This window comes from Podarcis melisellensis (genome assembly GCF_964234715.1).
Source record: "Podarcis melisellensis genome assembly, chromosome: 3".
In the NCBI taxonomy this organism is placed as follows: domain Eukaryota; kingdom Metazoa; phylum Chordata; class Lepidosauria; order Squamata; family Lacertidae; genus Podarcis; species Podarcis melisellensis.
This window is the reverse complement of record NC_138530.1, coordinates 70,145,082-70,163,147: the sequence shown is the minus strand read 5'-3', so window position 1 is coordinate 70,163,147 and position 18,066 is coordinate 70,145,082. Positions and strand designations below refer to the sequence as shown.

General features: G+C 42.6%; 1 protein-coding gene across 1 annotated transcript in view; it reads right to left on the bottom strand.

The window, feature by feature from the left end:
• The window catches only part of LAMA4 (laminin subunit alpha 4), a 76,007-nt gene extending 62,648 nt beyond the window's left edge, over window positions 1-13,359 (bottom strand). The window contains exon 1 of the mRNA XM_081905722.1: window positions 12,731-13,359. Coding sequence (XP_081761848.1) covers window positions 12,731-12,931 — 201 coding nt within the window. The 5' untranslated portion in view covers window positions 12,932-13,359. The remainder of the gene's footprint in view (window positions 1-12,730) is intronic.
• Between the last annotated feature and the right edge of the window lie 4,707 nt (window positions 13,360-18,066).

The window sequence follows — 18,066 nt, the reverse complement described above, 5'->3', positions numbered from 1 at the left end:
AATCCTCAATGTGCCAAATTAAATGAAAGTTCCAGAGTTATCTTGGTGTGGCATTGACCCCAAACTATTGGTTAGAAAGGACTAACTAACCACAAAGTTTATGCTCTGGACAGCATCAAACGCTATTTGTAAAAAAGAAAAAATGGAGACTTCTTAGCATCTCTTATAGGATATGAATTGTTTGTATTGTGTGCCTTTCTTGTTATTCTCATGGATGCTGCACCATTTCAAAATACCATCACATCTTGACCAAAGTAGCAGCTGTCTCAAATTCCAACCAGTACACTGAGTCCAGAAGTGCAGTTTTGCAAACACAAACACAAAGACTCAGTTCTTCAGGAGATTGATGGGAAACAGTTTGCAAAACAACAAGAGCTATAATAACTACTCCCAACTGTTCTGATATTTCTTCATCTTGTGGCTTAAATTTCAAGACCTCTGTTGCTCCTCTATTCTTTCTTTCTTTTTAACCATACATTCTACACATATTAATTTATAAAAATATTTATAGACGTTACTTTCAAAACAATCTAGTCAGGCACTGCTTAAAAAATTACAACAAGAAGAGAAATAAAAATATTAGCAAAAAGATTAGTAAACAATTTGTACTGGTTGGTATTCACATTGCAAAGGCCCATCTGAGTAACACAGTTTTTAGGAGATGTCGAAAAGGAGGGAGGAATGATTTCTGCCAAACCTTAACTGGCAGGGAGTTCTATAGGGCAGGGACTGCCAAACTGAAGGCACAGTCTTAACTTCTTTTAACTACTTATTTTCTGCATGCTGTTGCTTATTTGTTTTTGAAAGTGGTCGTTCTTCATTGATATTATTTACAGCAACCCATTCTTTATCATAAATACATGGAACCTAAGGGGGATGATCCATCTGTATCAAATACATTCTTCCCCAGGACACAGAGCTCTCCTCCTCCTCAAGACATCTGGATGAACATCTGCCAGCACTTCTATATTCTGTTCGTCAATCTTCAAAGCATTCCTTCATTTTTTCACAATAGCATCTCCAACCATTACACTTTACATTTCATAATGATGATTCTATCAAGTTTTTCCTTTTATGTACAACAATAATTCATTCTGTATACCCATTATATGCTGGTTTCACATTCCTGATCTAACTCTAACATTGTCTTGATATATATGTTGCTCAATGGGGGACAGGACATGTTCATGACAGCTATGTTTTACCAGTCACAGGTGGGGAGAGTGCTACTTTGCTCAGGTTCTGCCTCTGGGCTTCCCATAATCATCTGGTTGGCCACTGTGAGACCAGGATACAGGACTAGATGGGCCATTGGCCTGATCCACCAGGGCCCCAATGCCCTTATGAATGGGGGTTTGCCTTATTTGTTGCTCCCTGAACAGTTCCTGTGTAGTCTGCCTTGGGCACTACAAGACAAGCTACATTATCTCACTGCCATAGCCCAGTTAACCAAAGAAAATAAGAAAAAATAACCAAGAATATATAATACTGAAAGTTGTGGAATAAAAATAATCTCCAGCCATGCCTACTTTAGTCATACACAAGTCCATTCAAGGAAGGAGAACTGGTTATTATTCCTGCTTATATGGTATTCTTCTAGCATAATTTTCTTGGTATGTGCACAAGACACTCATGCCTTTTAAATAATAACCAGTTCACTTCTGCTGTGGTTATGGAAGTTTGTTAAATGGTATTTCTCCCAAGATACTTTACACAACCACTGAAGTAAATGAATAAGTTCTGCTCTGAGGAATCATGTTTGCATTGACTTTAAAGACTGCAAAAGAAAGGTGGTTATGGGGAAATTACTGCAGAGGAACAGACACCCAAAATTGACCCATAAAGCAACGCCTTGTAACCAAACCATCCATGGCAGTGATGAGGCTTGTTTGTTGTTATGGTCTGTTAGGTAGAGGAAGGCCCCATAGCTCAGGGTGGTGAAGCATTAAACTCCAGTCTTCACTTTCTCACCATTCTATTTCAGGCAATTCACATTTGTTATTTATAGGTTACCTTTCAGCCCTGTCTAAATTGAATGTTTTCCTTGTTGATGAAAAGAGCTTGGATGTCATTTCACATTTCTAACCTCATTGCTTCTGACGCAATGACATTGTTTGTACTTGGCTCATCATCAGAGAGGCCCTAAGTTTTCCTTTGGAAAGTGTTTTATTATTATTATGAACAGTCGGTGCCTAATATCTTTTGTCTAGAGACCCTTCCCCCTTTTCCTCACTAACCAGTTTACTGCATTGGATTCCGTTCTGAAAAGTGAAATGTAAATAAGCCAGTACTTTCTGAATAAACACAATCCCACAATACGTATATTGATGGTGATGAAAATTACTACTGTTTCACAGCTGCAGTGTGCAATGCTCTATGTGGAATGATTAAACACACCCAGTGGTCCAGGCAAGTAATTTTAGAATCTGTATTAATGGTCTAACAGGAGCGAACTTGTTAGATGATAATGCACATAATTTAATTTAAATATATGCTATGGAATACTGATACATACATACATACATACAAGCATACATACATACATACATACATAATTTTATTTGTATGTCACCTTTCCATAGCTAAAACCATGCTCAAAGTGGCTTACAGCATGAAACAAATTACATAATTACAAATATAACCACAGTAGTCAAAAACAATAAATAAAACACACCTCATAGTATCATATAGTTTAGTATATATCATAATTAATTATTATATTCATTAGTAACCATGAATACTGAATCACTGGATAGGCAAACTCATAGCTTGTCCAATGAAATGGCATTCATGGTTATTAACCTATTACTGTAATCTAGTTTATCAGACCTATTTTACTGGAATACAAAAGGCATATCTTACAACTTCAGGACATTCCAAATAATCATAGGGTGGAAATCAACACTACACTATATTGAACATTCCATCTGTGCTGTGCAAGCCTATCAGCTTGTGAGACTGAACAAAGCCTTCACCTTGTGTGGTGTGCTGAGGGTACTCACAATCCCCCAAGGGGTGTGAAGGTGCTCAGGAAGAAGAGAGGAGGGAAGCCCCATTGTGCAAGTGGTAGCCCTTGGGGTTGAGAGAATGCTGCCCCTATTATCTACTCTATATGAACTTCATTACAATTACAATGAAGAAGGGAAATAACCAAACACTCACATAAGTCAAACAAATATCCATTATTAAAATTAATAATGAATCATCTAATACCTAAACAGGTAGCTCTTTGGGGTTTCTGTACATATCCTATACCCATATAGAAATTGTTTGCACATATCAATGCACCCATACAAAAATTGTATGAACACATTTGCATAATCTTGGAACCAGGAAAACTTGGATTCTCAATGGTGCACAGGGCTTTTATGTTCATAGGCTTTGTTGAGAAGAACTAGTGAACATGTTACGGACAGGAGCAAGGTCTGCCACCATAATTGTGCTCCTTTCCTGACATGTTCAGTCTATCCACATGAGCCGAGCTGATGCCCAACTTTAGGCACAATGCTGCCAATGGGCCCACCGCACTTCAACATCCACACATGTACAGACCCTCCAAGTGTCCCTATTTTCCAGGTACGTCTCTGATTTAGAGAAGCCATCCTGGTTTCTAATTTGATACCAGAATGTCCCACTTTTCTATCGGATGTCCCTATTTTTATTGGAGAAATGTTGGAGGGTATGGAGTTATCTGACCCCCGAGCCGTCTGAAGGCAATCATTTATAGGGAATTTTTTTTTTAAAAAAATAGGTTAATGTTTTCTTATGTTTTTATGTATGTTGGAAGCTGCCCAGAGTGGCTGGGGCAACCCAGTAAGATGTGTGGAGTGTAAATACTAAAATTATCATTATGGAATGGGATGTCCCCATTTTCATCGGAGAAATGTTGGAGGGTATGCATGTAGCCATAATACTTTCTTTGCTGCTGCCAAAGCAGTAAGAACACCACCACTCAAACTGCCCTCCCTGCTGTCCCACCCCAGATGGCATTTCAGCACAGTGGGCAGGTGGGCAGTAAAGCTTTTGAATGTGAGCCAAAGTTGGTTCCCATCTGTGGTGGCTCACCATAATCTTAATTTATCCCAAATGCAGTGTCCAACATTTTAGTTTTATTAAGCAACCACAGAGGAAAACAAAATTTTGCTCCCATTCAAAAGCAGCACTACCAACATCAAAAGACCCATGCTGTGGCTCAGTGAGAAGGATGGTGAGAGTCAACATTCCTTGGTCAGGTTGGTGAGGAGCCCTTCTGACCCCCCCTGGGCCTTCAACCTATGCCCAACTTGGCTGACTATGGGTGCCAGGCCTGGTCATGACAACAAAGATTCTATAAAAGTGGAAATTTTCCTGCTTGGGAATGGGCAAAAGGTTGCCTTTGTTCAAATCAATTAAGCATGAGCTTATCATTTGTACTATGAGCAAAGTCTGTTTCCTGATCATGAAGTGTGTCACAGCACTTGAATGCAGCTGAACAGCAGTTGAGGAAAAAGCACAAGTCTCTCTCTGTGTATATAGGGTGGGGGTAGCTTTTAAATCAGATCATCTATTGCTATGGTAAAATCTAGTTTTCTTCTGTTGCCGAAGCTTCCACATGGCTGCTCCTCTTCTAGTTCAAATGCAAAACAAAATACCATTCAGCAACAGAGTGATTTAGAGATGGGGTTGATTCCAGTATAAACACTTCGCAGTTAGGCATTCTCTATAAAAGTGCACACTCATATTTTCCATATACAGTGAGATAGACAAAGCCTTAACTTAAAAGGGATTCTTTCTTACAAAGGGAGAAAAACATGCTTGCTGTTTGCAAGATTTCTAGGGTATAAATTATTTCTGGCCTCATAATTTGTTTAATTCCAAAGCTTGCTATCATAAAAAATGCCACCCACAGCAATGTGCCCTACAAGGTTTGACACTGCTGGTAATCTGTCATTCTGTTGTTATTTATATGCATTGGGGTGGGGCTTTTCCTTGCTAAAAAATTAATATAAGGTGTAAATATATGTCGTTTTATCTCATGGCTTCAGATGTTGTGCACTGCAGGTTATTTTTCTTCACATCAGTTCACAGGGCACACTAGATAGAAAATGACATTTGGGTGGTTTGCATTTAATTAAACATGCAAGTTTCTTAGATGTTGAGCAGCTTTGATGTGAAATAAAAGAAGGAAATGTAAAAAGGCAAGTAGGTACCTTCAATAAATGGCATATTTAATATAATTAAAGACCTGTAACAATCTGTGGACTTTTAAGCTACCTGCCTCCCGCCCTGCTCTCCATCCCTGACTACTTTGGTCTCAGGTGGAGGAATTCAGCGCTGTGCTCTTCTGATCGGCACAAGCATCCCTGCTTGCTACATGGAACAACCTCCTCTCTCTTACCCCGAGTACCGTTCTTGGCATTCTTGGGTGGGGGGAGACTGGGGAAAACCCCATTGGGCAGGTAGAAGCCCTTGCGCTGGCTTCTTCTAGCATACCGGGTTAGCTGAATCTGAGCCAGCTAAGAACATACAAGCCTATTGGATCAGGCCAATGACCCATCTAGCTCAGCACCACTGAGTTGTATAATAGCATTTTGATGTTGGCCGTTGTATCTTCAATTCATTTTCTAACTATCCCTAAAATGCTATTCACTGGGTTGACATGTTTATCGAGCTGTTTACTACTTAATGCTCTCTGTGACAGACAGAGCAACACCACCTTTGTGATGTCCTTCTCTGACCTTCCTATAGAGCTTATTTCCAGAGACAACCATGTCCTACTGGTTCTCTCCATTCCACCAGGTTACTGTTATACCCAAAATATCAATACCATCCTCCAAGACCAAGCTTCCATTCCAGTTCACCCACCTGGGCTCGGAAGAAGCTTCTAGCATTAGCATATAAATGCTTGCATGCAGTCTCTTTCTTTAAGTGTCTTTGGTACTTGCATTTTGTTCTGAAGTGCTTTGGCGCCTCTGAATTGCTGTCCTGTGCCCCTACACTCACAACACCTAGTCGCCTGCTACCTCCATTTAAATTTTCATCTACTTTATCATCTTCATCCCAGGTGGGGAGATTCATTCTGAACTGGAGCCTTCTCAGCTCTTGTCGGCTCCCTTTCCCCTTCAAACGGTTTAAAATATGCTCTGACACCTTTATGATTTTACGTGCCAACAGTCTGGTTCCATCCTGGTTCAAGTGGTGCCTGTTCTTTTTATACAGGCCCAGCTTGCCCCAGAATGTTTCTCAGTGCCCAACAAATGCAAACGCCTCTTCCCAATACCTCATCCACATTGACTACAAACCTGAGTCCGTCTAGCCAACCTGCCATGTGGAAGTGGTAGCATTTTAAGGAAAGCTACATTGGAGGTCTCAGCTCTCAGTCTCCTACCTAGCAAACTAAATTTGGCTTCCAGCATCTCAACAACTACATTTCCCCATGTCACTGGTGACAAACAAACCACTGACTCCTCCTCAGATAACTCTTCCATGTTATATAAGCAAAGGGCAACACCCACAACCTTTGCATAAGTCAGGCAATTCACCCTGCCATCCGTATGCCCACCGCACACCCAACTATTTATGTTCCTAATGGTTGAATCACCCAATCTCCAAGCCTCCTGGGAAGTTTCCTCAGCACAAGAGGAGTCCCTCAAGGAATGGGCCCCTTCTAAGGGAATGCTTCATTCTTCCTCAAGGCGACACTCTCTTTTCCTGAGACCTTTATGCTCTCAGATAGCTGGGGAGCTATCTTTGTGGGAGTGGGACACAGCTTAAATGTCCTTGAAGGCCTCATCCACCACTCCCTGCCTCTCTTGCATTTCCCCCCATTATTTACCTTTAACTAATAACTATCACATTGGGAAAAGAGAAACAGACGTACATTAATGGTTGTTCTCCTTAATCTTTCTCTTCTCTGCAGCTTTTCTTGTCTCAAACAGGCTCATATTATATTTTCACCAGAATCAAAGAACAACCCTTTCTAGCTAATAAAGGTGTATATTTTGTTTAGAATTCCACACTAGATATTTCAAAGGAAATATGTTTTCAGCATGGACAGTCTATGACCAAATCATTTGTAGGAAAATTTCTGTGTGGCATTCATCTGACATGCCATAATTGCCTATGTATGTATTCAATATGCTTTTCTTCACTATATAGTGCTATATTTTCCTAGTGGTTTTTCAGAAACTGTAGTCCACCTCGGAACATTCTATGAATTGCTTATGTGGTTCTCATGAAACCACCCTTTATAAAAACTGGCACTGCTGAGCATGACTAACAGACTATGTCTGTTTAGGAGAGAGAGGCCAACCCAAGTCAATATTTGGACTAAGAAATAAATCAAGAAGGATTTCTGAGTGAAAAAATATATATAAAAATAAAGCTCATAAAATGACTTGTTTCATATACTTTCACTTACAGGGCAAACCTGAGCCTGAATGGCTTGGCTGAGTACAGCTAGTCATTTTTGTGCAGGGATGTGCAAAGGAAAAATAGTTTTGTTTTTATACCTGCACTTCTTTCAGTTTAGATGTCTTTGTTTTGTTCTACTTTTAATTTATTTACACTCATTTTCTACCTCTTCTATTCTAGTAATTTGGGTACTTCCCCTGAATGTTTCATGAAACCTGCATGGATGCTTCCTCAAGGCATCATGCCTGACAAATATGGACAAAAAGTCCATAGCTCAGTGGCAGAACATCTTATTTGCATGCAGAAGGTCCAGGGTTCAATCTCCAGCATCTCAGGTAGGGTTGGGGATGTCATGTCTGAAACCCTGCAGAGATGCTGCCAACACAGGAAGCATCCATTAGGAAGAGTCCAGAGTATCAGCAAGAAGCAAGCCAGAAGTTATGACTAGATAACAATCATAGGATACAATAACACACCAAAGTTCAGTTGTTGCCCAGGAAAGCTCAGCTGTGACCAGGAAGTCCTCATACCCCTTCCTGTCCATAGGAGTCCAGTTGTTGGCTGGATGAGCAAAGGCTGCCCATGGCCTAGATAGATGTTGCAATGGCTTGGTGTCTCACCATATGAACAGAGATCCCCAATCTATCAATTGATGTCATGGCAACTCTTGATACAAAGGAAAGGAGGTTTTCTGTGGTCTATCTCTCAGAAGGATCAGTCATTTAACAGGGGTGGAGAAGTCCCCTCTCTTTCATTGTTCAGGAATTCAGCCAATAACAGGCCTCACCAGACAGTCTGTAACCCACCCAAAGCTGCAAAAGCATGCAGTGCTCTATTCAAGATGGTGCAGTGCATGAGGTGGGACAATAGCTGCACTACTCAGATTGGTCCTTCCTACTACATGGTTAATTGCCACTGAGCTATAATGACTAGCAGGTATCTTGTCTGCTGCTTGGTAGCAGTTTGCCTACATTCCATGGGGCCACCTACATGTGGTACACAAGTGGTCAGCATGAGGAGATCTTTCCTAAGCTGCGCTGGAAAAATTACTCTGTTTCCTCACTGTAAATTCCAATCTAGTTAAAGAATGTACAGAAGATGTGTCTGCATGGTTCTAACCATGTCCCTTAAAGGAAAAAAATAAATGTGTTTTGTAAAACCTAGCCCAATATAAAATGTGGAGCTATAAATCCCAGATTGCACTCAGCTATCATTTGTTTTGTGTGGGCTGAGATGGGTGATCTCATGCTCTTTCCACTCCTTCCTTAATCCACTGATTATGGAAAAGGTTAAAGCACATGTTTAGTTCCCCCCTTGAATTTTGGTTAGGTTGTGACCACTCTCTGCTCCAAGCTAGCATTTATGTCCCACCCAGGTTACAAAGTACATTTTGATCTTAAATCAAATACTTTATTCACCAAGCAGCAGGTGGTGATCCTATTTCTTAACTATTAATTTCAACAAGCTTCTAAACAGGCAATTTCCCCACCACATTATGGACTGTATTCATGCTCGCTCCTAGGGAATCTCAGACAATTCCATCAGAAACTGAAATGTGAACAGAAATTGTCACAGTTTGCATGCTTGTCTGGTCAGGAACAGAGATCATAAAAATGAATATGAGCAGGTTTCGGTTTTTTAGTACACTAACATTATGTAAATAGATAGGTAGCCGTGTTGGTCTGCCATAGCCAAAACAAAAAAAAATCCTTCCAGTAGCACCTTAAAGACCAACTAAGTTAGTTCTTGGTACAAGCTTTCGTGTGCATGCACACTTCTTCAGATACGATTATGTAAATAATTACAGTGGCACCTCGCGTTAAGAACTTAATTCGTTCTGGAGGTCCGTTCTTAACCTGAAACTGTTCTTAACCTGAGGTACCACTTTAGCTAATGGAGCCTCCCGCTGCTGCCACGCGATTTCTGTTCTCATCCTGAACCCGAGGTACTATTTCTGGGTTAACGGAGTCTGTAACCTGAAGCGTCTGTAACTTGAAGCATCTGTAACCCGAGGTACCACTGTACATCATTTTTGCAGTTTTTAAAAAATGTTGTCCTTCCTTTGAAACGCACTTAAATTACTTACATAATTAATTATGCTAGTTTTTGCTATAGTGGCCCGTGAGATGAATTACATATGTTTTAGTGGAAGCCAAACTGCAGAGGAAAAGAAACAGTGCTGATTGCAACAAACACAAAGTGGGATGGAAACCGCTCTCTCCTTACATCCCTAACTCCTTCCTCCAAGTTACAAAAGACTAAGGCTAGCCTTATCAACTATAGCCTGATCCTGAAGTCAGTGCCCACATGATTCAAATTGCATGGAGAGCCATAGCAGTGTCATAGGTGCTAACTTTGCCCTTGGCACTGCACCCTATGCTGGCCCCTACCTGAGGTTGTCCAAGTACTGGCAGAAGGTCTGAAGAGAGGGAAGCCTGCACACAGGCTGTTGCCATGAGCTGGAACTCTGAGGGAACACCAGCACATGAACAGGGCTACTTTCTAGTTAACCATATCTTACCATCCACCCCAAAATGGTAAGTGTTGAGTGATTTTGATTGACAGGCATATTTATTGAGATCAACATATCAGAACACAATGGAAGGAAATCCTGATGGAATAATAGAATGACAGTTTTGTTTTTAATAAATTCACCCTTAGTTGAATCTTGATTCAGCTATATGTGCCAGTGTGGCATAGTGGTCAAGAGTGCTGGATTAGGAGCAGCGAGAGCCAGGTTCAAATTCCCACTCAGGCATGATGCTCATTGGGTGACCTTGGCCCAGTCACCATCTCACAGCCTAGCCTACCTCAGAAGAACCATGCATGCTGAAGCTACTTGGAGGAAAGGCAAAAAGTGCTGTATATGAATTAAGTACCAAAAATGTTGAGCTTCAACCAAGACTGCTGTTCATTTATCAGCAGTGTTATGTGTAGTAGTGCTCGTAACTGGAACATGTCATTACTGTGATATTCACATTGCTGTGTTAATCTCTGCTCATTTTCAAGATCTGGCGCCAAGATACACACTCCTTCCTTTCCCATGACCTTATGTGTCTTCATTTGCCTGCTACATTGAGTCACCGCCACAGGAGGTACTTACTCCCATTCCATAACCTCATGTTATGCTGCTCTCTTGTTTGTAATTTCTGTTTTTTCAACATAGTTCTGTTCAGCTGCTACCAAACCAATGAGTTCAAACTATCTAAGATTTCAAGAAAACAAATGATGTATTTATTATATAGAGCATTATATGGTGTTTCTAGATGCCATCACCTTTGACCATTGACCATGCTGATCGGGTGCTGATGGGAGTTGGAGTCCTAAAGAATCTAGATAGCACCCCTTTGGGGAGCTGATATATGTGGCTTCCAACAGCAGCTGACTAGACCTCTTGTCCCTCTCTACACCACTGCACACCTCTACCAAAATTCTGCTCTGGAAGGTCCCAGTACCCTCCAGAGTATATATATTTTTTGTGGGGGATGCCTGGGGGGCGGATGGGAATCCATTATGCCAACAATATATGTTGTGTTGGTGCATGGATTTGCTAGCTACCCTGTATAATACGTACTTTCCCATACAAAAACCTAATAAAGACTAGTTTAAAACATATACAATATTAAAACAAATAAAAAACAGTAAAATCATAACAATCATAATAATTCCATTCCATTCCTGCACAAAGATTAAAGATAGGGCTACTAAGAAACAAATAGCAACCTAATCTGCGCTGCTAATTGAAAGCAATCTGAAAAAGAAACACAAATGACAATGGGGACAGAGTTGATCCCATTTCCTGAGGGAAGGAGTTCTGTAAGTGCCATCACTGACAAGGCCCTGTTTCCCATGTTTGCCAGCCTAATATCTCTTCCTGGTGCCCACGAACAGTACTTCTCTAACCACATTGATGCTCTGGAAGGTTCGCATGGACACATTAGATAGTCCTTTAAATGTGTGTGTACACAAACACGAGAGTAAGAGCACCTTCAACATTTTCTGTTTTTCGTTTTTAAATATCACTAAAGTATTGGCATTATTTCTGGCAAAGTCAAAAGCGTTTTAAGCTTCTCTTTTCATTTCATTTCTGCAGGTGTTTCCTCAGCTGCTAACTTAGAAGGAAACCCCATGGAATTCTGTGGTAGCTACTTACAAGTCAACAAACAGTTCTAGCTGCACATATTTTTTCATATAGATTTCTTGCAGGAACTATAGGATCCTGTATGGCACCCTAATAGAGGCATACACATCCCGCTGAAACCAACAGGATCTGTGGCCATTTCCCTCATTAGGCTTTCATCTCATGGGGATGCTCCTACAAGTCACATGTTAATTTAAAATCATAGACCCCAATACAAATATTGGTTTGTGCGTACAGGACTCCCATACATTCAGGGCTCTTAATTCACACCGAGTACATGCAACAGTGAACATGTATCACTTTGTGCATATACAGTGTACACTTTTACTCGTAGAAGTAAAAGTGTGCATAACCAGAGCTTCTATGTCCCCAAGAGATCGCTGGATGTGGTGATCGCATAAACATAGAATTGAAAGGGGTTCAAAAGGTTATTTAGTCCAACCCCTGGCAAGACAACAAAATCCACAGCATTTCTGATAGGTTGGCAACCATCTTCCTATCATGCAAGGACTTCTTAAGCAGTACTGATTTGAAGAGAAGTGAGCTGTGAAGCCAGAAAAAATACACACCTTTCCTACACTACAAGATTAGACATGAGAGGGACTTTCAGGATAGGTGGGCCCGGACAGACATAGATCAATGATTTCACACTGAAATGAATGGGATTGACACATGCCCATCAGCACAGTCAAAAGCACTGAAATACACCCCAAACTCTGTACACACTGTGTTTGAGAGTGCCCCCCTCCTGTCACATGCTGCCCACCCCCATAAAAGCTCCTCCTTTCTGGATACCCAAAGGCATTAAAATCTCAAAAAAAGTAGCAGGTTTTTAAAATGTGCACTGATAAATCTATCCACCTGAAACTCTGCTTTGGGTGGGGGGGACAGACTTGTTCTACTGCTCTTGCATGAAATCCAAGCAACTGAACATGACTTTATAATACAACAGCCTATTCAAAGAAGGCAGCGTGACATGTACATTTTGGACGGGGGGGGGGGAGGGCATATTTTAGAGTTTCCCTTGAAATGCCTTAAATCCTGAAAACTCCACATTCCTACTTCGAAACACCCAGTGGATTTCATTCGCTTGAGCCAAATGGAGACACTATAAAAACACAAAGGGGTTAGGGGAGGGGGAGTGCTGGAAACAGTACAAAGAAGGAGAAAGGTCAACAGACAGAAGAGTTACTCTACCTCAGCAAAATGCGGCCAACTTCGAAAAGATACAGATTGTTGCTGCCCTCTGATAAGGGTGTCTTCTTGGCTGCCGACCGCTGAGCTGCCTTCAATGTCAGCATGAAAAATGTTGCCCTCCGTTGAGGCAGAGCTGAGGGAGAGATATCCCAGGCAGAAGAATAGAGGAGAAACCAGGGGCCAGGCCAAGATCAAAGCCATCTCCTCCCCTCACATCCAGCAGTGATTCTGCAGCTTCCAAGCACTGATTTCTGCTCCTGCTTTAATCGCACCCCCTTTGGTTTAGTGGCGCCTCAGTTGTTTTAACTTCCAGCGGTGGCACTTCTAAGGCAGCTCTTCAGCAGATCCTTATTAAAAGGAGTGCCTTTGCTTTCGCTCGCTGCCTTTCCGTGCCTGTAGCTCCTCTGTCTCCCTAGAGGCTCCGGCTGAATAACATACAGATGGGCAGTGCTTAAACAGAGAGTGTCAAAATGCGGATTGTATTCCAGGAAAGCACCATGAGCTGTGCTGCCACCTTATCTTCACTCTGTCAGGATACAGACTGAGGCTGCATTCAAAGCTCTGGCTTCCTTCAAGTTGTTATTATCATCACTCCTTTTCCACCTTCCTCGCCACCCACTCAAACTTTGCCATACACACACACACACACACACACACACACACACACAACGGGTCAAACTGCTTCCTCTTTTCCTACTGCCAAGCCCCACAATCAGGATTTAATTAATAAGAAGCTTCCCAATTCAGATGGTCTCTCATAATGTTTTAAAGCACTTTCAGTCACAGAAAACGTGAATTAAAAAATAACATGTTTGCATTCTCAACAGGCAGAAGAGATTCTAGGCATTCTAAATGTTGGGAGGAGTTGAAGCGCTTTTTCTTTTGACCAAAGGATCAGGTTCACGAGAATCGCAAGACCATACTTTGCGGGGAAATGTGCAGCTGAACACAGTTAATTAGCCGTCCTAATTCTCCTCAGCCCCACTCCTCCTCATCATGTCTGCTCGCAAAAAGAGAAAGAAAAAGAGTATCATTCAGCACTGTTTTGGAAAGGGACTTCATTACGCAAATGCATGAACTTTTATTTACAAAGACCAACTTGTTTTCCTCTTCAAGAGATGCTTTGTGAGGTCCCTGAAACAAGGCTCTTAGTGTATAGACGCCTGCCAACTATACTGGTTGGAATGGACCCTGTAAAGTCTCTTGACATCAGCATGTGGACTAATGTTTCCAAGGCTCTTAAGCAGGGTTGTCACCTTTTCCTTTAAGCATTCCAGTTCCTACCTGGATCTTTTTCTCCCTTCTGATTCTCCCCAAAGCCTTTCTCCCCTCCCCTAATCAGTTTAGTGCTGTAGATCAGGTGTCCTCTCCCACTCTCTGACCAAGCAGCACTGTAAAGATACTGCTTATAGGTATAATGCTATCATGCAAAGATGTTTCGGGGAGAGATAGGATTTTGCCCAGACAACCTTCCAACAACCCTGTAAGTGACCATGCCTCAAGTAACAGCCATGCTTGACTACTGCAGTGTGCTGCACATAGGGCTGCCCTTGAAAATTTATCAAAAATTTCAGGCGATTCAAAATGCAGAAGCTATATGTTTTGTCAGTTCTGTAACAGGTTAAGTGGCGCCCTATTTCCAGGTTCAGTGACAAGTGCTGATGTTGACCTAGAAAACAGCTTGAAATAAGGGTAACTCGAGAATCACCTACTGCCATAGGAAGCTGCCCAAGGTCCTTTACTTACATCTACTGAGAGTAGGCAAAAGGGGAATGTGGATCGGACCTTCTCTATGCCAGTTGTGAAATGCCATCTCCAGGTGAAAATGATTTAATCCACCTTTTATCTTGGCTAGTACATTGTTGTCTTACCTGGCTACTTGTCCTGAACTCCTGGCCTACCTGGCGGCAAGTCAATATGTCAAGTCCCCAGTCTGGGGTTAATCCACATGTCCAAACTGAAGCACAGTCCCACACAGACCCTGGAGCATCCAAGCTGAGGTCCATCAACATGAGCAGCTGAGCAGACACAGCTCCTTAGCTCTAAGGTAAAGGTAAAGGGACCCCAGACCATTGGGTCCAGTCGTGGCCGACTCTGGGGTTGCGGCGCTCATCTCATTTTATTGGCCGAGGGAGATTCCGGGTCATGTGGCCAGCATGACTAAGCCGCTTCTGGCGAACCAGAGCAGCGCACGGAAACACCGTTTACCTTCCTGCTGGCACGCTACCTATTTATCTACTTGCACTTTGACGTGCTTTCGAACAGCTAGGTTGGCAGGAGCAGGGACCAAGCAACGGGAGCTCACCCCGTCGCGGGGATTCGAACCGCCGACCTTCTGACTGGCAAGTCCTAGGCTCTGTGGTTTAACCCACAGCACCACCTTTTTATACTCTGCATGCTGATTGCAGCACCTGCGCTTGATGAGTCATGTGACTCTCACATGTTCCAAGCCTCCTCCAGCTGAGGAATCACAAGCTACTCCCAGAGATGGCCAAAACCCACATCCCCAGCTAGGGTTTGGACTGTGGGCCCCTGCCTGCCTCAGCCTCCTAGAGCACCCCTCTGACTGCTCCCTATGCCCCAGAGCCCACTGTGTTCATGGGGAAAGGGGCTCATCTGGCTCTGGTGATGGGTCCTGCTGCTCTGGTTCCTGTGCATCTTCTACCACCCCCGCCACCAACCTCTCCTTCCCCACCCCCAGTGTGTCCCAGTCCCAGCTACACCCCTTGCTGGAATCATCTTCTTCCTTGTCCTGCCAGTTCATGATACTACTGCTTTACATGCTCTTTAAAAACTTAATATTTAATTTCAACAAAAATAAAATAAACATATGGTTAGCTGCTACCTTGAATTTTGACATTAATGCTTTGAACTTTTTTTAATGTTGGTTTATAGAGCAATTCTAACCCTTCCAAGGCTGAAGGCTGGTTGGAGTGGGGTTGTAAGGATCTCCAGGAAGGGCTACCTGAAACCTTGAAGAGCTGCTATCAGCCAGTGCTGACAATAGTGAGCTAGATAGACCAATGGCCTGACTCCATATAAGGCAGATTCATATTTCCTTGAAAAGGGGGAGGGAATGCCTGGACTCTGGGTGGTCTTTTTCTCCACTGCTGTCACACCACTAATCTGTAAGGCAAAGAGGGAAAGGGAAATGCTTACACTGACCAGGTTTTCTGGCCATTTCACCACCCTGTGCTGAGAACTACCCCAGACAATGGAAAAACTGGCAGGCTGGCAAAACACTAGTCAGGTGGCTACTCTTAACACAGTCTAGACTGTGATCTGAATTAGAAGGAAAAGAGTTTTCATTCTGATTTTCAGTTTCTGAATGTTTGTGTGGATATGCAGTTTCAAACGAAACTGGTTTTGATGAGTTCAGGGCCACCTGCCACCCATGATGCGAGGTGAGGTCGTCACCTCAGGTGGCATATCTGAGCAGGTGTGCTGCTCTGCCCCTGCCCCTGCCTTTGCTGCTTTGGGCGCACTCCACCATCAACACGGGTGTGCCCCGTGTGGTGGAGAGGGTGCACTGCACCCATGGCACAGGAGGCAAAATGTCCTGGCCTGGCCCACTCTACCTCAGAATGATGTACTTGCCTCAGGTGGCAGATGCTGGTTGTTGGTGAGCAAGTTGGAGGTTAGAGCTGTGACTACCACATAGCCTGCCCTGTGCCCCTTACACTAACCTGCTGCCCTTGAGTATAATACGTTACCTCTTTGCCATAGCTGAACAAAAATTCAATCACTAGTCCAGTTAGCTTCCACAGGTGGAATGTGAAAGGCAATGAGCTCTGCTTCAGGCTGTAGAATGTCTTGGACATGAAGTGTGTGTGTGTGTTTCCCTCCAGATTGGTGTTTTATTGCGAGTGCCTTCTGCAACATGTTCTCGACACATGCCATAAAGTGCATTCACTGCCTTCTACAGACTCGTTTTTCAATCAATGCATACACATTGTTGTCTTCATATTGTTGGTATGTCTTTTGATGTTTTGAAAGCTATTATAAGCTCCCTTGTGTTTTGTGACACGTTCTGAAGCCCTTCTTGCCTTGTGTGGAAATGGAGAGCACTGTCCCTGGGAACTGCCTATTCGGGAGGGTCTTATAGCCTTGTTTGGTTGCACTTGTGTAGCCAGTGATAGAACACCTGATTTGCATGCAGAAGATCCCAGGTTCAAGCCTTAGCATATCTAGGCAGGACAGGGCATATCACATATGCCCTTTTGCATTCTCCATGTCTCCTCCAAACCTCTCTCACAATATCATCCCATCTCTTCTTCCCTTCCAGGACCTGGGACACCAAGAGTCAAATCTTGTGGGTTGACCTTGGGCCACTCACTGTCTCTCAGCCTAACATACCTCACAGGGGTGTTGTGTGGATGAAAGGGAAAGTGGGAGAACCATGTATGCCATCTTGAGCTCTTGGAGGAAAGGTTGGATATAAATGCAATAAGAAGAAGAAGAAGAAGAAAGAAACTGGACATGCGCTGTTCCTCGAATTCTCTTTCAGTTTGCCAGCAATTTGCAGAGCCATTCTACATGTGGATCCTGCAAACTGTGGCATGAGATACCCATTTTCTTCTTGGTCTCCTTGATCACAGCATGTGTCTGGGGAAAAAGATAGGAAGGGTTGAAAGGCAAGTCTATATTGCAACCATCAAGCACATGCACACTAAGAGCTTCATTTAATACTGCTTTTAAGAAGCAAGATCTATTTCAAGAGCGCAAAACATAAAAGCTATTAGAGCACTATCTTTAGAAAAAGAAAAGTGCTTAGAAAAATATTGGAACAAGAAAAAAACTTAGGGAAAGTGGAGCAAAGATTGCATTTGATAGTTCCTTGCCCGGCCAACTATATATTTGCAGCCTTATAAGATCTTAAAACATGGAAGGTCATGTTACAAAGTGAGAAGAACGAAAGGGGACACAATAATAAAATGTTCACTGTAAGATGTCTATCAGTAGGCTGGCCCTATATGAGGAACAGAGAGGAAGTTCGACAAGACAAGGGCTGTTTCTGAGTGCTAGGAAAGAGGTTGCTGAGAACTGGCAGCGAAGCAACAATCAGGCATCTTTCAGACTTCTATTGCTAGATTGGGTGGGTGGATGATTTTTGTCGGTTTCCAGTTCACATGATCCACAGTAATTAATACCTCTGGGAAGCATTGTGAGGAAAAGGAGACTGCAGAGTCAAGTCACACAGAGAATGGCGAGTTTGTGTATGATGCTGTTCTCTGTTCAAGCTCTTCTTAGATTCCAAAGCAAAGAACTTTGCCAGTTATTACCTTGGACTTATCTACTTGTATTGTATGTCAAATCAGGCCCTAGCAAATTCAGTG